Below are 25,535 nucleotides of genomic sequence, written 5' to 3' on the forward strand. Positions count from 1 at the left end.
ATGGTAGTTTTTCTTTCCATAAAGTCTGAGGAATTGCCAAAAATACAGCTCAGATAAAACAAACAAAACAAAAGTTACAAGTCAATAAAGCCATCTTGGAGAGGGTTGTAAATTAAAATCTATTTTAAATTTCTTGAAAAAGCACAGTAGTTTTGATCTGGGAATGTATAATTTATCTTTGAACTAAAAATATGAACTAACAAGGAAAGCAGTTGAGTTAGTTTTTTTGAAAAATCTGGGCATTTTGGAGGTGCTATTATACCATTATCCATTCTGTGGCTAAAATTTCCCCCCACCAGGGCCTGTGGTGGCTTGCCAAAGCCAGCCAGCCAGGGAAATGTGGAGAGACCCCGGAGAGGGGAGAATCAGAGGGGGGTGCAGCTCACCTGATCAAAGCATCTTCAAACCCTCTGAATGCAAGATCCACTAAAGAATTCAGGAACATACCTACATGTCAGTGAATCTGATCTTCAGTTGCAAAACTGTTGACCAACCCAAAATCTCAGAGGCATCCCTTTCTTCAAAAGTATCTCTACTTACATTCTTTCTTTTTGTGATTTTTGTCATTCTATTGCTTGAAAAATAGAATCACTCAAAACCTGAAGTGGTTGTGGTGATTCTCAGGATGTATTAGAGAAGGTTGCTCAATAGCCACAAAATGCACTGCTGCTGTGTGTTTTTCCCTGCAACGTACATTAGGAAGTATTTCACATCCTATGATGAAATCTGAAGGAATAGTAAAAAAGCAACTTACTTGCAACTTGGCAATGTCAGTCCATGACGTTTCTTAAAATGTAAAGGCTTGCTGATGTGGTTTACTTTTTGGTTTGGTATTCTCTGTTTTGCAGGCAAACAGTAAACAACAGCATCTAATACAAAGTTTAGAACAGGAAAAAAAATATCAGAAGTAATTTTCACTACTGTGGCTCTGAACCAAACAGTTTTGGTTGCAGAACTAATTGAGAAATTCAAAATACTTAACATTTCATGCTTTCATATTTTCTGAAATGACTGCAATTTTTCTTTGCTAATGTGTGCTCTTTTCCCTTCTTACATTTGTTTTGTAAGAAATGCCACATTTGTGTCCTTAGAATGATCTTGTAAATAAAGAGCATGAAGAGGCTTCTGATTTACGTGTCAATAAAAAACATCTCCCTCTTAGTAATCTCAGTTTGCTGAGAAGTTAATCCATCACAGGGATGTTGGGACAGTGGTTTCCCTGTCAGTCAGTCTGACAAAGGAGCACATGCTGTAGATTTTCTCTGGTCATCTCTTGACACTACTAGTTTGTGCACCAAATTCTGGCATAGAAATTTTTTATTGCTGCTATGTGATAAACACCTTTACAAGTGTGTGGGACTGTCCCTTGCCTCCAGGCATCCAGACCTGACAAACAATAAAATTGTCTTGTGTACCAAGGAAAAAGGAGGAAGGCTGGTAGTTGTTTCTTTGTGTTTGTGTGTGACAGAGGACAGGAACACAGAGGTGAAATGGTGGCAGGGAGTGGCAATCTGCTTTGGTTTGAAGCTGCTGAGTGAGGACTTCCTGCACACAGAGGTGGGCAGAGGGAGATGTGGTATGCTCCTTAACTGTTAGGGGAGTCCAAGCCCAGGCTGGTTTTTGCCTGCCTGATGCCTGGGAGGGGAAGAGACAAATTTTGTTCCTTTTCTGTAACTGTGATGACTCTCCACTGCTCTGAGGACTCTCTGCAATTCATTGAGTAGGACTGGAGCCTTGGAGCCCCCTGTTCATGTACATCCTGGTGCTTTCAGTCTTCTTTGGCAGCATTTTCTGCAATAGCTTTTTCCTTTGTTTCCTTTCTTTTGATGACAAAAACACCAACCAATCTTGATTAGCCACCTTCCACATCTGATATGTTGTTTGAGCAGTTAAGAACAAGTTTATGTCCAAAGCTAATGTCAAAAACAACATCTGAAAGCTGATTATGTTCTCCCCAGTACTTTAAATATGCTTCAGTGGGTTTTCATTGTCAAAGAGGTGGGCCTTCATTATACCACACAATGCAGTAAAATGAGGATTACTTGGATTTCAGTGCATGAGATTATAGCAGCTGACAGGCACCTGTTTAAGGAAGTATATTGTATTTCTGAGCACTAGTATTTTATAAAAATTGAGCGAGATCCCACATGAAAAAAACTTTCATATTTAAACTTCATTAGTAACTTTCAGTACAAAAAAAGGCATCAGGGAATCTGGGTGGATGTATTTATTAGTGGCCCTTATAGTCCTGACAGTCCATTCGAATAATAAAGCATGTAACCTGTCAAATGATGGCACAAATATCCTAATCTGAACTGACGTGGCTTTCTAGCCCAGTTCATAAATCATGGTTTATTAGCTTTAGCAGAGCCAAGCTGCTATCTGTCATTTTGATGCTGCCGTGGTGACAAAAAATGGTGCCGAAAATGTGCTACAGGTGTAACTTTCACTCAAGAGCATTTCTGTGCAGCAGTCAGGATTGTGTTTGCATGGGGAGAGAGTGCCATCTTCAGTTTCACATCCTCACTGAAACAAGGCTGAAATTCCTAATGCTGCCCGATGTCTAGAGAGTGAGGAAAAATACTGGTAGAAGTTTGGAATTCTTATTTTTGTAAGACTCCTGAAGGAAAATACTAAACATCATTTCCTTGTCCTCATTTTAAGATACAGTTAATTTAATGATAAGCAATTTTCAGGTGGTTTATTCTTTTGGTTTGCAGTGCTCTATAAAGAAAGCAATTGCCAGTTGGATCACAAACCTGTTGTAACCAGTAGCACTTGTATGCCTAAAAAAATGAGAGCTAGGAGGCTCTACACTGCTGCAGATGTACTGTGTTTTGTAAGAACCATCAGTTCCATGTATTCTTTCAGCCCAGAACTGACTTGGTGTTTTCACTGGGGTCCTGGCACTTGACCCTTGTTTTTCTTGGCTCTGTATCATTTTACAGCAGAGCTCGAGGACACTCCTCATCTCTCGTTTCCAGCATGTTAACATATTCAAGTAAATATTATCTGGCACAGGCACATGCATTATCCTTCTGGGGAGTATTTGTAAAAGTTTTAAATCCAGATCAAACAATGACATCCATCTTCCTTCTTCTTGAATTTCTTTTATTCGCAAGACGAATGTTGCTGGCAAAATTCTTTGATCTTTAAAAAGACTTTCTGTTGCTAATATTCACAGACAAGGTAAGCACTTATAAATACCTGAATTACTTGCAGAATATATGCCCAGGTATGACTTTTCTGTATATTTTAACACTTAATAGGGCTTTGCACAATAAGGAGCAGATGTGTCATAGCGACAGCAGGCGAGCAGGGACCAGGAAGGTGGTTTCATTAAAAGGGCCTTGGGATAAATGCAGCGCATTAGATACCCACTGAAAGACAGGAGCTGTTGATGGGGTGACCTCTGAATGCAAGTCATCTTACTATAAACAGGAGGGTGTGGAAAGCCATTGGACAGAGCCAAGCTTGTTTACTATCTAGATCTCCTCCTAGTTAACTTAAGTAACTGGACTGTGCTAGGCTCGGCATGACAGTTCAAGGAAGAACAAAGTGCCTTCAGTTTTCCCAAGTTTAAAAAATCCTAGCTGACTGATGCAAAAGCTTTTTGGTCCTGAAAACCTGCCTGCACACCTTAGTTGCTCTACAGCGGAAGTTAATTCGTGTGAAACAAAACAGATATTCTCTCGTTTTTTTTTTGTCCTGGAAACTGACTTTGCGTATCTGGTTCTGTTTGGTTTCTTTTCTTCAGAGACTACTAAGGTAAGGTTATGATGGATTTTAATTTGCAATATTGATGTAAATGTTGTTTAATGATAAAATGGGAAATATAAAATTAATATTAATTCCCATTCAGATTTTGTTCTGAAAAGGAGATTTGATTTTAATTTCTGTAGTAAAAGTTTCAAACTTGGTTTTGGAACAAGGTATTTATTCATGGCTCTAGAGTGCACGAGTTTAGATAGGTCATAGGACTGGATTCATCAGGTTCTTTCAGGAGCAGCTATTGTTTACTACAGTTTACCACTTGATAAGTAGTGTAAGAAATAAATAGTGTCATTCTATAATGTGCTGCAAATATCAGGATTTGTAAATCTGTGAGCATTTCCTTGGTGTGTTATTCGATAACATATTTATAAGAGACACCTAAAGGCCAGTAGGCTGAGACAGGTGTCTAGATATAAGCTGAATTCAAATTAATTATCTCTAAACTACAAGAACTGTGGATACAACAAAATAAATTGATTTTCCTAATACTTAATTAAAATCCATTTGTTTAATCTATAAGTTGATTAGACATGCATTTGGAACAAATAATGCTGAAGTGTAAAGATGTTAAAGCATCCGTCCTATCTCCTCCAAAGTTTGCTGTCTCTGTAATGTCATCTATTATTTTTAATGCACTTTTTGATTGAACAGACCGGGTTTTTTGTGAATAAATTTTGATTGAAGCGTTTTTCAGGGAACCCATGTGCATGTGCTGCTGTTGTACTCAGATGCTGGTCCCTGCCGTGGGGTCCGCGCAGCAGCAAGAGCAGCGGTGCGGAGGCCACGGTGGGAGCTGGCATGGGGATTGCTGCTCCTTAAATGTCTCCTTCATTCAGGGAAACTCAGCCAGGGCTCACTCTGGGAGTGCTGCTTTATTATCCTGGAGCAGCAAGCAAAGTCCCAGGAAAGAAAGAGCAAGGCAGTTTGGTTCAGCTGTAAACAGGCATTTACAGCCTTAGGGATCTGTAGTAGGTAGGGAACCTCTCTGGAAGAAAAATATAAATTCTTACAGCCAGTAAGTTCTTCGATTTTTGTGCCTGTGGTCTGGTAAGCAGCAAGCAGCAGGATCCAGTTACATCTTTCTTTTCTTGGTCTGTTCACTGTTTTCTGAAATACATTCCAGCTAAGCAGCTTTCGACTGTCTCAGTAACTTTTGTGCCGTTACAATTTCTTCTAAAGTAAATCAAATGTAAATTTGAAAAGGGTATATAAACCAAGTAATGTTTTAAATTCTTGAATTAAAAAATAGTTCTTGCCAAAGCATTTTTCCAATATAATTTGAGATTTAAAAAGGTATATATCTTGCTAAATGGTATAGCAAATCAAATAGCAGCAACCTTGTGTGAATGTGGATAATATCAAGCAAAAGAACTTGAATTTGGCTTTGGAAAACATCTGTATGTTTGTATGTTCCTACGATCACGCACGCACATATATATGCGTGTCAGAGTGCACACATGAGGAAGCTAATTCATCTGTTACAGAAATGAGAAGTCAAGGTTATTTTCTTTAACAGAATGTGGTTAATGAAATGTCTGAACATACTGTTAAATAGAAGAAGCAGATGAAAACCCACACTGCATACTGTCTCGTTCACATGCTTACCTATCATTTTTATATTTTTTCTCTGTTGTTTTCTTTTTTTGTAAATTTTATTGAATTTGCATTTGCTTTGGGAGAATAGAGGAAATAATTAGCACTTTGTTCACTTTTAAGCTTTGAATTGTAAAACTTACTTAGTAAATGTTATTAGCAAGGGATTAAAAACCTAACATGTTGTTTCAGTATTTTTAAATAAAGGGAGACATGGCTGTATTGAATTTATATACAAAAAGTGTGTAAGCAATTTGCAGAATTTAATGCTGTAGCTAATATGCTACTTGCTTCCTTTTATGTTTTACTTTATTAAAGATATTATCAATCATATTGCTGGAAAAAAGAAATAATATACATTTCAGTAATAGCTTAACAGGAAAGATAATATCTGTGTGGTTTATTTCTCTTTGCAATATTCATTCATTGCTCTGAATTAATACATAATTAAACAGTATTCAATTATAAGTAAATATCTGCAGAAAAGGTGAAGATTTTTTAAAAGCTGATTTTAAGATGGATCCCTTTTTAGCCCCAGAAGGATACAGTTAAAAATACACATTGAAGAAGAACCTGGATTGATTTAAAAAATATAATTATTGTATTGTTTGCATTAGGTTGAACAGAAATCCCAGGCAGAATCCCAGGATAGTAAAATTCACATATTATTTTACCTAGGCTGATTTAATTGGTGATTTGCTTCCTAGATATTGAAGAAAAGTCCTTTCTTGTTCTCATAGTAAATCTGTAATTGTTCTTCACAGTAATTTCAGGGATAAGTCATGACTCATAAGTCATTAAATTACCCTTATAATCACATAAGTTTGGCTGCTCTTCTGGCATAACTCAGTAAAACCTTTGGAAGGCAAAATAATCTGAAGTGATTTAACATAAACAGAGATTCTGTGTGTATTATTAGTATTTATTTGCACACAAAAGTTATTATATGCACCAGAAGTTGCTTTTGTGTGTTTACATGAATGACTGAACAATTCTTTTCAACAAGGGTGTTCTTGTGGATAAAATGAATTTGTCCCATTATGAGATTTTTGCTGTTCTTGACGTATTTATACTGCTATCCCAGGTGAGCTCTGCATTCAATTAGAGTCACAGCTAAGAACCAAATGTCCATGTTGCTCTGAACATTCAAACTGTTAGCTCCACTGAAGCACAGTTTAACTTGATTGATACTTGGATTTTAAAGCAAATAAGGACTAAATTTTGCCCGTGGCAAAATATCTTTGAAGTTTCGTGCCTGTGCCGCGGCTGGATTAGCAAAGTGATAGCACTGGGGCTGGGACTGTGACCCTGTTGTGCTTGGCAGGTTGTGATAAATGGGGGAATCTTTCTTAACCTCGTGGCCAAAACATTCCAGGATCAGGCTGGGGAGACAGGAGAGAAGGGAGGACAGTCGAAAGATGCAGGAGATTTGGCATGTTGAGCCAAAGGAGACAAAGGACGCTTGCTCACTTGTCTGCAACAGGGGTGAATGCAGAGAGTCTTGTGGGAAGAATGGCTGCAGATGCATTAAAAATGTACTTTATTGTATCTTATTGTAACTCCTGGGCATTGCCCTGGGTACGTGAAATTCATCCATCACTATGAACTGTCTCTCTATTTTTGTTTTGAAAGCTTTGAGGGTTTAGGGAATCTTGGTTGTTATATTTTCCTAAAATAAAGAGGTTTTTTTCTTTAATACTTGAGATGGGTATATAAAACCATCCAAAATAAATTGGAAGAATTCCTTATTCCAAGTAATTGCCTGCGGGCTAAAGAATTTACTGGAGGACAGCAAATATAAACAAAATGGTATGAATTTGGAAAAACAAACCCCGACAAGTTAATTGATTGCTTCTGGAAAACTAGTTCAACTATTTTGTATATAAAACACCTTTAAAATTAAAACATTCTTTCAAATATTTTCTAATTATGAATTTTAATATAGCAGTATTAAAAATAATAATAATAAAAGAAAATCTCTTTAGATACACTAAAGATCTATAGTGAGATATTACCAGTGAAATTTTCAAACCTGAAAAAAGAGACAAAATTGGCCTACATGTGAGCTGAAATGTGATCTGTCAAGTGGTTCCTTCTTGTGGCAGTATTTTAAGAGCTGTATTGCCTCTGACGTTGTCCCCCTTGGCTAATAAGGAAAAAATATATTATTAGCTGATAGTTTGAAATTTATTTACATACTTTATGCTGTAAATAAGCTATTCTGACTAGTGCTAAGAACTACAGCATAATGCAAGTGGCAAAACCAAAATTAAATATTCTTACTGTGATTTCTAATTGTGGTTGTTGTCGTTACTAGTATACAACCAAATGCATGTTGTATTCCTGGGTATAGATGCTGTTAATCATTTATCCTTTTATGATTAATTTCTCTGAATGACATTTTAACCCTTCAATATTAACAGGGTTTTGAATTGTAATGTAAAAATTGAATTGTAAATGTTCATTAATATTTGAATAATCAAATGTAAATCATATGTGTAAAAAGTGGTCTCACTACATAGGAGTTTGCTTCTGTGATGCTTAATAGCAAATAGTAACTATAGTGCACAGTATGTGCAGTATATTTTCCTGTGTTTAGTAGAAAGGATTTTGTCTGTAGTTTGCCTTTGCTAAATTATTATTCTTTTCCTTATATCCCTTAAAAAAAAAAAGGGCAAAAACTAAGAAGAGCAGCATTTTCTTCAGTTTTACTGACATGTTCCAGAAGCACTGAAAATTAAAGTAACCAAAAACAAAGTAAATTTGGTTCCCTAATGATAAAAATGCATGTGAATAGGTCTTTAGTTTATATCCAGTGCTTGTGAGATTTTACACGGCAGCAGTGTGTCCTTTTATCTGACCTCTAAAAAATTATTTTTTCACCAGTTGGATAATATCTGGACCACAAAAACCTGATTATTTAATTTTCACCATCAATTAGTTTGGAATACAAATAATCCTTTGCATCCTTACTATGAGAGGAATAGGCAACTGAAATTCTTAGTTATCTGATGTAGTTTATAATTGTAAGAACAGCTGCTAGAAGTTGTTGCTAAAATTCTAAAAAAATTAGCTTCAGAAATGTATGAAGCTAGGAAAAAGCACAGCTGTTCACTGTTAGGGTACAGGAGATTTACTTGGTAATTCTCTAATTAGGCTATGGTGTGCACTTATTACCTTCTTCTTCCACTTTTTTCAAAAGCTTTGAACACATTTTTAAAAATTATTTGTAGCATAGTCATTTGCATGCATTTAAAGCAGGTGGTTTTAATTGGAATAGCCTCAGTGCATTGTGCAAAAATACTAGTGTTGTATAATTAGATGATGACTTCAGCTTGGGCTGTTTTTGTAGACCAAATTATTTGATCATGATCAGATTTATAGATATTATCTGTGGAAAAGTCAGATCTTTATAGCTGAATACCTTTGATCTACTACCAGGAGAAAAGCTACTGCAGAAGAGCAGAACCCTTTTTATTGTTGACGCTTTGTGGTAGGCTTTTTTCCAGTTTTATTTTATTTTAGTACTGTTTTAACATAATTCCCATCTTCCACAATGCCTACAGGACTCTGCCAGCTGTTAATAGGTAGACAGGTGCTGGGCTAAAATCATGTTCATGTTACCTGCTCATATTACCTTGTTCATCTCCTTCCAACCTGTCTTATTGCTCTGTCCACCTGTTGCTTCTTGGCATTAATTGAGCCTCCTGTGCTACTAAGGTGTATTCAGACCCACCTTCGTTATTCTGAATTGTTGCACTGACAGTAACAGGCCAAACCGCCCCCATCTGATTTAGGCCTAAGCTTAAATCTTTGTGGGCTTGTCCTAAGCTTGACAACCCCTCTGCTCAGGGAATGCCTTTTGCTGGAGGAGTGAATACAGCAGCACCTCAGGCAGCTGTTGCTGAAGCTGTGCAGAATTTGGCAGGACTGGATCTCACTCTGCAGTCACTGCACTTGGTCACAAAGAGCCTCTTTGCATCTTCGGGTCTCTGCGTACGCACCCAGCACAAACGTGCTCTTGCCTTTCAGAGTTGTGAAGGAGCACAGTGAATAACAGGTATTTTTACTGATAAAAATTATCAATGTTTAGATAATGAAGAAGTCAGATCTTCTTAACTGTCTGTGAATAATTCTCAGTTTCATTTTCTCATCATTTTGGTACTTTGTGTCACTTAAACACTCAATTGAATTTGGTTGTCTCTCCTGAGAGATGAAGAAGGATCCAAAAAATACAGAAGTGACATGAATCCTTCTTACTAGCTGCACACTGAGAAGTGTACTGAAAATCTGCAGTAGTTTCTCTCCTTTTCTGAAGGAGCTGTGCAATGTTACCTCTGATTTTGTATGGCATATGTGTGATGGACAGGTCACACAGGGTGGGTTATGCTGGCAGACACTGCAGGTAATAACTGGTCTTCTACTGCTACATCTGGCTCATACAGCTTGGGTAAGACCAAAAGTGAAGAAAAGTTGGCTGAAAAGTATCTGAGCAAAATTGGCACGACTGAACAAGTGGCTAAATTTGGAAGAGCTCATAGGAAGAGCTTACCATGTTGTCTGGAATAATTCAAACCTCAACCTAGGAACTCTGGATTGCCAATAAATCAAGTTGTCATGTACCTGAATCCATATACAATGCTTTCAGTGTGCCCAAACTATTCCATCCCATTCTGTCAGACCAGGATCTGAGTCAGGTATTCATTCATTCTTAAACAGGTTGTACTTCTATGAAGACTTCAGTGCTTGAAAACTAATTAGTACAAAGGTCGCATCAAGTAAGGTTATGGTGAACACATTAGAGCTGTTTTTCTCTTCCTGAGCTTTTTGAATATAGTTCAAAACCACAATCCTTGTCCTTAAATCCTTTAAAGTCCTTTTAACTCTGGGATGAAGAATGCAGCTGATGAGTATGCTTCTCCAAGACAGAGAGGATAGTGAAACTGAAGGTTTTTTAGACCTTGCTTACTTAACACTGACCCAGCGTTGGTGGGTTAGCTCTCAATGCAGCTAAGAAACACAACATAGTTGAGCAAGAATAAGACACCATTTCTGGGGGCTGATCTCCTTTAACCTTAGCACATTGCAATATGTATATTAAAACACAGAAGACAAACAAAAGAGTGCAAGGATAGTAAAATAAATTCTTTGCTAAATCAGAATATTTTACATGTATGTATTTAGTCATCTGTAGTGGGGATAAGTATTTGAGAGATGTGAGATCATGTTGTTTACTGCACTGGGGTATCAATATGCTCCTTGGTAAAAACCAGGATAGTGAAGTACAGAAAGGAGATGATCGACAAGGCCATTTGTTTAAATTTCATCTAAGTGAGGGATGGAAAAATTGTGACAAGTGTTCTTTGATCTCAAGGGGAAAGACAGATTATTTTCTGGTGAGGCAAACGAGTCAGGAGAGAAGTTGTCCTTTGTTCCTGCGCGAGTCAGTACGTAAGCTCTTGGGTGAGCTAAGGGGAAGCTGGATTCCAATGAGACACCAGCATTGTCAGAACAGAAATGTGCCTTGAGGCAGAGATACTTGACTGGTGGTGGAGAAGCCAGCATTAGCAGTAGAAATACACTGTACTGTTCCTCATACAAGTTAGTTTCCACTTGAAAAGAAAACAGCATGTTTTATTATGCTTTATGGCACAGTACTATAGGCCTTTAACAAAATAGCTGGAAGTATTTGCATGATCTATTTGCAACCTGGCCAAGTTAACACAGCCATTAACTTTTGAACTTCCTGACTTTCATTGCTTTAAATTTCAACTTCAAAGTTTACTCTTTTTTTCTTTGCATTTGTTGGCCCTGGTTGGTTTTGAAAAACAGGAGGAAAGAAAATAAGTTCAGGTTTTCTGAGAAGATTCTGAATTTTATGCATATAACAGGAGATGACTTGGTATTCCTTTGAATATTAAATGGTACCTCCAAAGCAGCTTCGATGCACCTAGTTTGCTTACAATATTTCTGTGGAGCTGAGGAATCACAAGGTGAAATCTAGGAAACACTGCACAGCATAACTTTTCCTGCATTTCAGTATGTTGGGGGTTTTTTGCCTGAAAAGAGATCAATGGTATTTGGGAAGCTGATATTTAAAAAGCAAACACTTAAATAAAAATTATGCAATTGCAACAAAACTGGAGGACATCATGGGAACATAATTGAAGTAAAAGCAGTAAGGATTTTCCATGTCTAGATTAAGAGTGTTATCTTCTAGCTATTGCCAGTTTGGAGATACCAGGAAGACACCAAGGGTATACTTGCAGATTCAGCCTCACTGAGATATAGTGCTGACTTGAAAAGGCAAAAAAAAAAAAAAAAAAGCCAAAGGTTTGTATTTAGGTTGGTGTGGGCATTTTTTAAGAGATGGTGGGGGTGGGGCAGATGGAGAGAGCTAGGAAAATAATGTGAGAGAAAGAAAAGAGAATGAGGGAAACCAGTGTTAGTGCATTAGTATTTTTTCATTAATCTGAATTTGTTGATAAATGAGCTCCAGGCTGGTGGAGTTTCCAAACTTTTGGCCTTTTGAAGACCTGAATGGGGAACTAATTCCTTCCCTTCTTCCCTCTCCTCTCCTCTCCTCTCCTCTCCTCTCCTCTCCTCTCCTCTCCTCTCCTCTCCTCTCCTCTCCTCTCCTCTCCTCTCCTCTCCTCTCCTCTCCTCTCCTCTCCTCTCCTCTCCTCTCCTCTCCTCTCCTCTCCTCTCCTCTCCTCTCCTCTCCTCTCCTCTCCTCTCCTCTCCCTCTTTTCATTCTTTTTTTTCTTTCCTTTTTCAAAGGGAGCCAGGCCCACCCTCCCAGCTGCAGGGAAAAGCATTTTGTGAGCTCTGAGCTATTAGGTAACTCAGGCTGAAACAAAAAGTGCCATTGTAGTATGGCATTTGCCCTGCCTGACCCACCATTTAAGGGAAGGCTTATTTCCTTCTTTTATTGTACACAAACAAACAAAAAGAAAAAGAGAATGCCAGTTTTTCCCACAGTGCATGCATAAATGCTTTTCAAAATGTACAAGTTAGTACTTTACAGGTTCCAATCGCTTAAATTATGACTTGACTGTTACGCTGTTACACCCTCTGATATTTTTAGTGCACTTGTGCCAAGGGCAGCTTAAAATGTGTTTTAAAAATGTTTGCAGGTATAAAGGATTTTAAAAACGCTTAGAGCTCTGGACTGTTTGAACCCATTAGTCATGTTGCAAAAACAAACACATAGGAAACCTTTCCACAAGCAAGAAATTACCAAGGAAGGAATGTTTGGTCCCCAACGATAGCATATGAATAAGAAAATTGAGGAGTTAAAGTTGTCTCAGATTTTATCAATCATGTCACCTTAATATACCTTCATTCTCTAAAACTTCTCAATAGAAACAGAGTTTTATGTATTATTTATATAAAGCTTTCTGATTTATGCTTTACAAAGGCTTGTGTCAATGGTAAGACTGTAGAGTGTGCCCAAAAAAAAGAGCATTATAGTCTCATTGGAAATATGAAAAATGCATTTACCTGGATTGATTAAATTACAATTAACTTCAATGTGTATGTAGAGCAAGAGCTCTAGTGTGTCACTGCTCATCATTCCAGCCTGGTAAAATAAGACGTAAATGAAATGCAGTGCCTCTTTGCAGCTCTTTGGGCTGTCCATGGACTGGTTCCTGGTTTGTCCACACTGTTCTCATCAGCAATTTGTACAGAAAACCCAAAACATTGTGAGAGTCATGAAGGTTGTCATCTCAAGAAGTGGAAACATTTAAGATTACTGAACGCTTTTTAAGACATATCTCCTTCTTAAAATTATTAAGTTCAGTGACTGGTTCAAAGGAGCTGAGGCTCTAAAGCATGTAACTTCCATGGGAGACATCCCTCTCCATTGTTATAATCAGTGTTGCCAACAAAGAAGACTTCATGGAGGACGTCATGAGGCACACAGGCTTTGTTCCTCTCTCTTTTGCAGCTCTATTTATTTTCCTCAGTGTTTCCCAAGTACCTGCGTTTCAGCAGGTAAGTGGAGAGTAGAAGCCATTAGTCACAGTTAATTTGGTGTAATTCCCCTCTGCCTGAAATGGATGACTAAGTGAAATAAATCTGTATCTTTCTGTTTGATGTAAAGGAAGCCCTTATGTGACAAGCCTATGTGACAAGCCTGATTTAGATGCCTGAATTGCAGGTATTTAATACTAAATATATCCCTTCTGGATTAGTATTCCTTGGAAGTTAGGTGTACATCTCCAAGTGGTTCTGGCCAGAGTGACTACTGCAATTTCATGATGCATTTCATCAAGAACAAATCTATCTCAGCAAAGTTTTGCATGGAAAACAGAAGTGATGGTGGAACAGCACTGACTTTTCTTGTTCCCATACCTTGCTCTCACCCCTTAGAGGCATGGAAACATATCTGATGTCTTTGAATATGAAGTCTCCTCTACTGTGTTACATAAAATGCAAAGGTCAGCATCGCAGTCTGCTTTCATACTCAAAACTTTTAAATAATTTGCACTATACTTTCTTTTAAAAAACTCAAACCTTAATCTTGTTTTGATTAGAGTTGTCAATTGTAGTTGATAGCATAACGAATGATTTCATTACTAAGAAAAGAGAAGAGACCACTGAATAGCTAAACATAGTTTAGGTGGTGAGCAGACATGTTGTTTCCACTAGAGAGCTAGCTCATATAGACTTTTATTAAGAAAAACCAAACCAACAACCGAAAAACTCCTTGAACAGTGAATTTTAAATCAATTTATGTAGCATATTTTTACTCATTCTTCCATTGTCAGAACTCATGTTTTCAGATCTGCTGAAATATGACAAATCTACTTCAGGGTGTGATTCAAGTAAAATACAGCTATGTACAGTCTTTGCACTGTGAAAGAGAGGGGGAAAAAATAAATTTTCTATTGCTTCAAGTTCTTTCATTCAACAGTAGCATCAGTGTTTGGGTTTTTAACTACACCAGAAATGCAATTAAAATTTGCTTGTGCACAACTGTGTAGTCTTACATTTTCATTTACATTTTCATATGGATTTTAATTCCATTTAATATGTATTTTAATATAAAGTTTATATAATTTTAATATTGTCACTAGGTTTATGGAAGTGCGGCAGAATAGTGAATTCCTGTGAAAAAATCAGTTCAGAATTTGGGATTATTTAGAATTCTTTTCATATGTTTCTCTAGGTCTACTCAGCATATGTTTGATTTTGCAGAAGCTTCACTGAGATTTTGTCTTCACAGGACGTACATGGTTGGAGTATTGTTTGAATTCAGCCATCAAAAACTGCTTCACTTTCAAGAATATTTGTTGTTCTGTTGTGGGTTTTTTTAAATTAAATTGAAAACACATAGATTTTCTGCATGGCTACAATTTGTGACTCAGTCCCAGAGCTGTATCTGTAAGCAAAACCTTGCCCTGTTTTTTGTTGGTCAAGCAAATGACATTATTTATTTTGTGGTATCAATGACATCATGGCAGCAAAAGAAATCTTTGGCAAATGATGTGTACAAAGGCATTGTAAAGACAGTCTCCATTAAGGTTTTTTTGTTGTCAAGACGGTTATACAACTCCATGTAAACACTATCAAAGTCAGCATCTAAAAAACATCAGAGGAGAAGTACTTTTCTTTACTATTCATACTCATGACAGTGTCAATATCCTGAGTCATATTCTTCTACCTGGTATTTCCATCAAGTTGTTTCCTGCCTGTGCCATCCTCTCCTGGAGTTGTTCTACAGACATAGTCCCTTCCCTGGAGAGCGAGCAGAGATGGGTCAACTCCCTCCAGAGTAATTTGCTGTAGGGAACCATCCAGGCAGTCGAAGTGCACTTGCTCTGCCCATACTCCAGAGCAATCACACAGGCTGAGGAAGCACAAAGATGTGATTTGAGGTTGTCCTTGGGTCTGCAAAAAGTACTTTTCTTCATTCTTGTCTCCTTGATGTTAGACTCTCCACGGCTCCACCATGCATAGCTGCTTCCTCCCAAGTATTGCAGGCTCTACTCAGCCCTGTTACAGCTCTACTGATTTAGGAGGGATCCACAAGGCCATAACTGGTGCAGTAGATGAGGGAACTCAGCAAATTCATTGCCAGAATAATTTAGTGCTGATGTGGCAAGATTTTTCAGCTGTAAGTGTTAGAAGGGATTTCTCACCTGTGTTACATTACGAGTTTAATACCACCAGTGTGTGTATGTGTGTGAGAACACCTCATAGAGCAGGACCATTTCATGGTTTAACATTTAGTGTAATGGGGTCCAATAAAACCATGTTAAAAGATGTTAATGTTGCAAAGAAAAACATCAGAAGCAAGGAAATGCCAGAATTAATATGGCCTGTGGAAATTCAGCTTCTTGCACATTATAGTGCAGATCTTGTTACCTGACATCCTAGGCTTTCCAGGGGTTGTCTTTTTTTCCAGTGAATGCATAGTTAGATTTTTCTTTTAATGTTCCCCACTTTATCTTTGTTAAACATGAAGCATCCAGAGCCCAATTAATAGAAAATCCTTCATCATGTAAATATTTATCATGTACCTTTATTGCAGTTTTTTGCTGCCTAATAAATGCATATCTTTTTCACAGTGACCTCAGATTATCAGACACTTTTAACAGTGCTCATATTTGAATTCTGATGAACCAAATCAGTGAAGGTAGAAATTGTATACAACTTTGATTTTTAATAAAACTTTGATTTTTAATAAAAGTTTAAGCCAAGTGAGACTTTCATTTTTCTACATAAAAGTAACATTTATACACAATCATCTAAGTTCAAAGTGTATTTTCCCAGCTTGGATCATTAATTAGGTCTTCTGTACAGTTGGAGTAGCAGAACTAGTCCATTGCTCTGGGCAGACTGGTCACTCATGACTTTTGTAATGAGTTTCACAGGTATCTGATGAGTGCTTAGGCTTGTATTTGTAGTGTTAGGCCCAAATCTAGAAGAGAGGAGAGCAAACTGTGGTGTTCCATCTCAGCCAATCCCAGTGTTCTTCTGCTGTCCACACCACACCCCTACATCTGTCACATTTTTTTTTTCACTTGGCTTCTGCTCTCCTCTAGTTTTGCCACCATGGAGAGCCCATTCTTCTTTTGTGCCCTGATTTCTGTTCCCTCTCCCTGTTTGGTTTTCTGTTTTGTTTTTTTTTTCCCTGTTTTTCTTCTCCTCATTTGAGTCTACAGGGGTTTTTTCTTTCAGGGTACTGCCTGGGCACCCTGAACCCAGGGCACTGCACAGTGGGGGTAGAGCTAAGCAAAGAGGGAGAGTTTTGATAATGTCGAATTTCCCGACAGCATGGGGTTCCCCTGGCACTCTGAAGTAATCCTAAGGCTTGTTCAGCACCAGCATCTTTGAGATGGAGAGTATTCAATGCAGATAGAGTCTTCAGAAATTGAGGAGCCAGACTGCAGCAGGAGTTCACCAACAGGCCTTTTAGAATCTTACAAACTGAAATAAATGTGGACACCATTTCACAGAAATTATCATTTCTGGGTATTGGTAACTCTCTCCCTGCCCTTTCAGTTTTGGGATTTTGCCTCCAACTTTCAGGTGCTGAAGCCAATCAGCAGCATAATGATGTGACATTCAAAACATGAACACAGCAGTCTGTTTTCACAAATACTTGTATTTGAAGGTTTTTAGCTGAAACTTTACAAACATTTTGTAGCAGGCAACCAGAGTAGGAAAGTTCAGTGCAGTTCAGCAGAATTCAAACTGAAACTGGAATCTTATTCTTGTGAATGATTCTCAACATGCATTTAACTAAAATGGTGAGAAAACCTGTGTAAACAGAGAGGGGGGAAAGGAAAACAGAGCAAGAGTAAAGAAAAAGGTTCTTTTTATAGCATTTAACACATGAGAATGTAAATAAATGTGGTGTTAGTGAAAGTTAATTATTTTGAAAACAGTCAGCAAGGCAGATTAAGAGGTAAAACAGTGCAGCTGAAGACAAAGGGAACAATATTTAGTCTTTGATCAGACATTTTCACAGTGATTTTCTGTTCACCTTCAAGGGTGGCATAATTTTATGAATAACAGAATTTGTTTTGCTACTTGAGTAGCCTTGAACAGAAATAGTGTTGATTCCATATGGCCACTTTAAAGAAAATCCCATGCCTGTTCGTCCTTTAAGAAATAACGTTTTTATTTATTAAATCTTTTTTCTCATGGAGGGACCTAAAGATACACAATGAAGTTTACATTTAGTCTCACAGGACAAGCCAAATCTCTGTGCTTCTGCACATTTCTTAAGATAGCGTTCATGGATGAACTGCATCATCTATATGTCAAGTGACAAATCTGAAATACTCTCACTTTTTAAGCATTTTGCTTTCATTGCAATATTCTTAAATAAAAAATACTCACTTTTTTTTCCTCCCCAAGTTTGTTGCATCACACAGGAAGTGAGTCTTTTTGATACAATTGATCAGTGGCTTTTCTGCTGTGACCTTTCAACTTTTATCAAAATTTATCAGTTGGGGCTTTTGTTGGTAATTTTTTGGTTTTTTTTTTAATATTTAATGGTAATTTATATGGATAAAACATAATCTTTCAGATATTTAGATTGCTTTGCAATGTTGTTCAAAACAAAATGTAGAAGTCATGTAAACTATGGTAGGAAAACTCATCTGTGTGTACTGAATTACTGCAACTTCCCTGCCCAGGAAAACCAGGGGTCTTAATATATTCCGTATATTAAAAGTGCTTGGATTATGTTAATGTCTGCTGGAGCTATCTTTGGGCTGCTGTGGTAACTCCCCACCACAGGGTGTTGGGATGCCTGGGTGACAGACTCTCCAGCAGCTGGTTAAAGTCAGTGGTTGAACTGTCCTGGGGAGTGAGATCTGAGCCCCAGTGCAAATGTGAGAGACAGTGCTACTGGTGGCAATCACAGAACAGAAAAGAAATTGGAAAGGAATGTATAAAATCCAGTAAATTTAAGAGCAAGGAGATAATAAAAATATGCTGACAGTGAGTATGCTAAAGGGACATGGAAAAAGAAAATCTACTAGGGTTTATGCTATATAGCTACTAGGCATATACTTCTTTTTCTAATAATTTTAATTATATTATTGTGTTTTATAGCTCTAAATACATTATGTTTTCAATAATTTTAAGTTATATTTTATATGTTAAATGAAAATATTATTTTTCTGGTCAAATCCTTTTTAACTCAGTTGAGACAAACTGCTCCTGAAATTAAACACGTCCTGTCAAGGAGAGGCTGTTGTAATTTCAGTGTCTTTAAATGATTTTGAATATATTTTTTGAACAGTTCCCTCTGACACTGACACACTCAGGAGACACAATAATCTGAATAACTATTTCTCATGTTTGTATATAATGCACTCTGAAGGCATTTTTCATGGCAGATGGTCATACACTTATATATCTGAAGTATTTTAATGTACTTCAGATGTTATGCTACTTTAATAACAATGTGGTTAACATAAAACTATAGCAATGATGTTTGCATCTGAATGTTTATGAAATACTGCCTGTCAGGTTTGGGTTTGTGTGAGCCCTGACTGTGTCTCATGCTCTATTAGTGGCTCATCTCTGTGAGTGATGTTCCATGGCATTCAGCTGACGTAACTTATATATACATATAATATTTAGCATTCGTCAAATCCTTTTTTCTGTTGGGCCTGGTGAGTGTTCTGTCATTTGTCAATAACTTCAATAGAAGTGAGTCAAAGTCATTTTTTTTTCCCCTGAAATATTTTTAAAGTAGCAAAAAAGTATAGAAGAGTTTCTTGATGCAAGGTATCCTGAAACTTGTCATTGAACTTGCTGGTTGTAAAGGGAGTGGGTATTTTTATTGTGTCTCTCACACCAAGTGAGCCTCAGTGAATGATATTTCTAGGTGACTTTAAAACTGGAACTTCGAAACCTCCCACAGAGCCCTGGATTTTACATTAGCGAGCTAGTGAGCAAAATGTTTTTTCCTCTGCTGAAAATGCAAGTAATTTAGATTACCAGAAGGTACAATTAAATTTTTGCTGGAAATCATGAAGATCCCAAGGAGATACCTAGTCTGCAGGAGAACAGTATTCTAGGTTTTTTTGACAGTGATGGATTTTATCACCTCCAATCAGCCTACAGCAGTGTAGTGCGGAGATCAAATTGGAAGCTAAAATTCCTTTTATGTACTTATGTATTGCAAATATGAGTGAAAACAGTGCATGTATTCATTGATACAAAAGGAAAATATAGTTAACACACAGTTAGCAGATTCACAAAATTAAAAATACCATATGAATTATTTAACAAATGGTGCGCTTTGCCCCAGAACCTGGTGTTTATTATTTTGAGCTTTAGCAGGAAACAGAAGCAGTATCAATTGGGGAAACATTTCTTGCCAAGCTGAGAACAGTATGGCTTTCTCATTTCAAAGTGGGGAACCTGGTTCTTTGGTTTCTTTGTTCCTAGTTAAGACTACTCCCCAAGCTATTTTAGCTGAACATTTAACCCACTAATGGAGCCCGGGGAAGTGCAGTTGGCAGCTGTTCATGGGATAATAATGAAACACACTGTTTAGTACAGCAAACCGCTGCTGTAAAGTGCGGGAAATATTTTATAGAGATCCCGGTGAGCAGAGCAGGATCCGCTTTAAGTTCTGCTGGAATGGGGGGGGGGAGCAAGAGGAAGTTGTGTTTCACGTGAGAGTAACCAGCGCTGCTTTGCTCCTGCAGGTGAAGAAGCCGTGTCCAGAGTCCGATGGTTCAGAGCCGCAGAATCCCAGGTATGGTGCTGGAGGGCCGACACCGACTGACTGCGGTGCGGTGGCGGAGAGCGAGGCTGAGCGGTGCCGTGGATTTGTGGCACCAGAGCCATGGAGTTATATTTTGCAAAGAACGAGTGGTTGGATCAGTTGTAATGGTTTTCACTCTAGAAAAGGGATTTTTCCCTTCTCCCGGTCAAAGATGCAGCCTAGAGTCTGGGTTGTTGACTTTAGATGATGGCATAGCACTGAATGGTCACATTCAACTAAAAAAAAAATTCCAACTATTAAACAGTGTAGGGAAATCTGTGTGCACAGATCTCACTTTCTTCAGTTATCCCATTTCTACATATCTGAGTCTTGAAGTTTATTGAAAATATATTTTATTTCCAATGTGGAAAACTAATTATTTATTTGGGAAGATTTGCCCTTACCAAAACTTCATTTTGTTTTCACATATGAAAAACATGCTGTGCTCATAAGCTGGAAAAAAGCCATACATTCCTTTCCAGCACAGTCGTTTCCAATATCATGTACATGGGAAAAAGGAAACAGATTTTACTTCCATGCTTCACACATGCATGTACCTGTATGGATATTTTTGAGCAAGTGAAGTAGTAGCTAGCTGTTTTAGATTTGTGTCTTCCTGTGGTTAGTAAACTGGTGGATAGTTTTCTTCAATATTAAGTGAGTACTCCGTGTCTTTGCCTTGCTTCTGTATAGAAGACTATTTCAGTGTCATGAAAGCTCAGAAGCTTTTGTTGTGAGGGGAGAGCAACAAAATAAACCTGTTATTTCACTAACATTGCAGAAAAGTTAAATAATTCAAGGTTTGTACCCCAAACCCATCCTTACCTATATCTTAACTATGTTCCTTAATTATTGCAGGAGGATCCTCTGGGGGTCACCTGCAGCATCCAAGGCCATTATAGTATGTGTCTTGAGCTGCACTGTGCACCATCTGAATTTCTTTGATTAGCTCATGTCTGTTATTAATATGTATTTTCATTTAGTTTGATTAGAGCTGAAAAGGTAAGAGATACTTCAATGTCCAAATATGCTTTCAGCATAGTCACTAGCAGTTTTGACCAGGACTTCAGTGGAAACCTGCTTTGCCCTTCAGTACTCGCAACTTTTAAGTGAAAAACTTATCTGCTGTGCTTTGGATTAAAATTTATTATAGAAGTCAAGTTCTTTCTGACTATTTTGACACCATGGAGAATCCCAGCATAGCATAACACTCATATACAAGTGTGTAGTTTTAAGCGTTGTGATTGCCAAATGAGACTATTGTATCTCAAGCCTTTAAAATCTATGAATTCCAGTCTGATGTTATTTCTTCAAAGCGTGATGAAAACAAACTGCTACAAACCTGAGGACCCTGAATGCAATGTACTGTTACTATCTCTGCATATCAGGAAATTTCTTACAAGCTATAATTAAATTCTTCATGCTGTGTCTGAGGAACAAGATACTTTTTTTTTCCTCCTGAATGTGCAAGAGAACCCATGTTACAAATAGTTAATCTGGTAGTTTCATTTTTTGACGTCTGTTTTCAAACAGAAACACTTTTCATTTTGAGCTCTGCAGCCTCAGTTGGAGATTATATCAGACAGAGTTGAAATTAATGTTCCAAGCCTGAGCATATCCAGTGCTGTGTATACAGCCTGAAGTGGGATTTTTTGGTTGCAATGTGACTTTTGGTCTTAGAGGGGAATCTCTGGCAGACCTTGGGCTGGAGCAGCACTAGAGGGCTCTGTGTGGCACATCACACTTCAGAGCCTGGAGCAAGGTAATTCTTCTCTAAACAAGGCTTAAGTGAAAACACTGCACATAAAATGAAACATCAGCATAAAAATGAATGCTGGAGACACACAGCCTTACAGAATAGCTCCTGGCTTGGGACCTAAGGCCAATATCACTCATTTATTTAGCTAGCTTTATAGTCTGTTAGTTTTGGATTTGAAACTATTACAATAAATGCAGATGGAAAGTGTTTTTACAGTAGGGAAGTAATTAAATTGGGTGTGGGAACTTTGTCAGGAGAATTCTTGGAGTGACATGTGTGTATCAGCAGATTCTTTGTCTTGCTTGGCCTGGGTTTGTCTTTTAGAAAGAAGCAGTCAAACTGCAGATGTGACTACTAAGTTTTTAAGGGATATACTAACCTATGCAGCATGTTAAAAAATGCTTTCCACAAGTGACCAGCTATACATGCAATAGAAATCAACCTTCCCAGCATTTATTTAGAGAAAGTGCTTCTTGTCTCAACAGACAGGTAAATTGCACAGAGGGAGAGGGATCTTTAGTTAAGAATTGAAGTTATGGTGAATAGGTGAACTGTAAACACAAAAGGAAACATATGACTCATCACTGACAGATATTTTAATTCACAAACAACTTTGTCTTAAAAATTCTGTCATAGTTTTTTGTGAGTTTTTCAATCAAGCCCCTATGAAGGGGTTCTGAATACTTCCTTTTATACCTAGGTGGTGGTAAATATATATATATATACCTTTTATACCTTACAGTAGTGGTGTTGTGACTGTATCAATATTATGGCATTCTTTCTTTATAATTCTGTAGTAAAAGTCAAATTCACCCTGCAACCCTGGATAGTTATCTAGTAATGCAAAATGCAATGCTTTCTAGGGATTTTGGTGTGTGATACAGAGGCTGTGAATAATTGGGACTTGCCAACTGTTCCACCACAAGTCTGGATCAGGCAAGAGCAGCATGTTGGACAATTCTGACATGCTGGCCCTGTATCAAATTCACTAGCAAGGTTAGGGAGAGAAGTTCCTGTCTTCAGAGCCTACAGACATACGTTGCTCTTAATTTTCTTTTTTGACAGGTGACTTTAAAATGGTATCAATCCTGAGTGTGCTGAACAGCTCCTTTGTGAAATTCAATGTCATACAAGAATTGCTGAAGTCTAGTGCAGTGCTTGAAAGTTAACTTCTTTGCAATTGTCAACAACCTTCCTTTTTACTTAAGCAATAAAAAAGCCATTTTAATTCTAATAAGGAAAAATTTTGTTGCCCTGAAACCTGTAAGCTACATTTAAAACCTCATACTATATGACCTGTGGAAATACTAGCGTATGTGTTATTCTGAAGTCTGGTAAAATGCTAAATAGGAAGTCTGAGACTCCTGCTCACACTCAGCAACAGCATATTCTATTTGGCCACACATCCCACAGCAGTATCTTTCTTTGACGTAGCAGTCTGCTTGATGAATGCATCTCTCCTATCCCCAAATCCTCCTTCTCATACCACCAGGCCTGCCGGAGATTCCACTGTAAGATGAAAGTCACATCAGGAATTGAGGCATGAGAGTAAGTATTGTTTTTTCTGGGTCATAAAATTAAATAGGGAGGAGAGAAATGAAATGAGGGAGTGGATGTCATTGCAAATGGAAATTCAGCAGGGTCTTCTATTGCTTCCTCAAAGTTCACTGATTGTAGGAAAAAAATAATGTTTTTTTTACCATCTGGAGGATGGAAGACTGCAGCAGAATGAAGATATTTTTCTGACAATTTAAACACAGTTTCTTTTTTTCCTGGAAGGGTAAAGGAAAATGGCTGAATATTTCACATACTTTCCTTCTTTAAGCTATGATATTTATGTTGTGATGAAGCTGTCTGTAGGAAGAAAGGGAAAACTTGAAGGTTTTGATGAGTAGTTTCGTAAGTTAGGGATAAAAGTTAGCTGACAAATCAACTTAGGAATACTTAGGATACAGAGTGTCAAAAATACATTACTTGTGTATGTACAGAAGGGCAATGGATTTTTGTATTAGTAAGTTAAAATTAAGCCCCATAGAGCAGGAAACCCTCCACTTTATTGCTTGATTTTTACTACAAATCTTTGTATCCAGTATTTCCAGTAATATCCATTCTTCCTGGCTTTTCCTTTACACATTTAAAAAAATTATCTAAAAGCAAAGTAAAAGGAAATTAAGCCAGTCTTTAGTAAATCCTCCCATTTAAAACTTTATCAGATGCTGTAAGAAGAGTGTAAATCAGGGGCACTACAGTTACTGCATTGATGCCAGTTAGATGGGGTTTTGATGATCACTGGTGAATTCTGAATCATATGCACAGATCAAGTTGCCAGATAAAGCAGTTATCCAAAAAAGTGCACGGGGATTTTTTATGTGTTTAAAAAGGCCTCCAATATTTCAGTTCAGTATGGGCTTCAGTGAGGTTGCTAGCATGGATTGCAGCTGTTCATCAGATGATTGCTGTTCTGTTTTTCAACACCCACACTTCTATGTGCACCACAAAGTAAGATTTAAAAATATGAATTCCTGTTTCTGTTTCATCTTAAAAGTCTTTTTTAAAACTTTTGAATGAGAAGTAGGCTTTCACATTTTCTCACTAGTCTCATTTTGATACCTACTCATGGTTTTTAATTGCTCAGGATACAGAGTGCACATACACATCCAGAGACAATTATTGTCATTAAGGCATTCACCAGTAAATAGATGATATTGAATGTCAGTGAGAACTACCACAGTTTTCCCATTCACTTCTCTTGACCAAAGTTTATTTCCTGTGCAGTTTGGGCTCACTGTTGTGGATTCAATGTTCACTATGATCACTGGATCTGAGCTATGCTAATGCTGCATGTGTGCATTACCAAACAGTGTTTCTGTGACCATTCATACACTTAGATACCCATAAAAATAAAAGTAACACGTATCTTCTGTATCTTATTCCAAACAACCAGATCATCATGTTTCATTCTCGTTGGTTTCAACTAAAATACACCTGAAATTTCTTCCACCAACTAATTCCCTCAACAAGACCTTAACAGTCTTATTTCAGAATGATCACAGTGATAGTTCATTCTTTCAGTAAGGCATTGGCTGGCCCATATTTACCAGATCTAACCCTATAACTCCTGAGCCCAAATCCAAGCTTTACAGGCACCTTCTGTGATGAAGATTCCATGCCTTTTCCATGACTTTGAAAGCAGCTGACCAGCTGCATACACATTACTAGTAGAGTGGGATTAGCAGTATCTTCTCATTCATTTGCAGTTTAAGAGATTAATATCATTATTGTTACATAGTAAAGAGGAGTTGCAATTGAGCTGCTGAGCAAGAAAAGCCAGCAATAGCTATGGAAATTGTGATTGAAGTTTCAGCAATTATAATTTTAAAAAATTACATAGTATTTGTTGCACTGTAAAAATGAGCAGTCTACCTAGATTTCATATGTGTTGTTTAAATACATTAGGGTCCCTAATTTTCTTCTCATCCATGTCTTAGAAGATTTTTTAGAAGGTGTTTGTTGTCTTGTGAACCATATGTAGCTTGTCTTGACCAGAGGATAATGCTTTTGTGAGTCAGAAGTGTAGCTCCACTGTATCCCATATTGAATAATCTGTAGATCATTATGACATGATAAATGGGCTTAATTTGAGAAAATTAGTTATTGAGAGGA

General features: G+C 37.5%; 1 protein-coding gene across 11 annotated transcripts in view; it reads left to right on the top strand.

Annotated features, from left to right (window-relative positions):
- Positions 1-25,535, top strand: part of EYA4 (EYA transcriptional coactivator and phosphatase 4) — a 140,678-nt gene that overhangs the window by 54,727 nt on the left and 60,416 nt on the right. For all 11 annotated transcript variants that reach the window (XM_063151211.1, XM_063151215.1, XM_063151214.1 and 8 more), the window contains one exon: positions 20,055-20,104. In XM_063151211.1, the coding sequence (XP_063007281.1) occupies positions 20,055-20,104 (50 nt within the window). The remainder of the gene's footprint in view (positions 1-20,054; positions 20,105-25,535) is intronic.

This window comes from Melospiza melodia, chromosome 3 (assembly GCF_035770615.1).
Source record: "Melospiza melodia melodia isolate bMelMel2 chromosome 3, bMelMel2.pri, whole genome shotgun sequence".
Taxonomy (NCBI): domain Eukaryota; kingdom Metazoa; phylum Chordata; class Aves; order Passeriformes; family Passerellidae; genus Melospiza; species Melospiza melodia.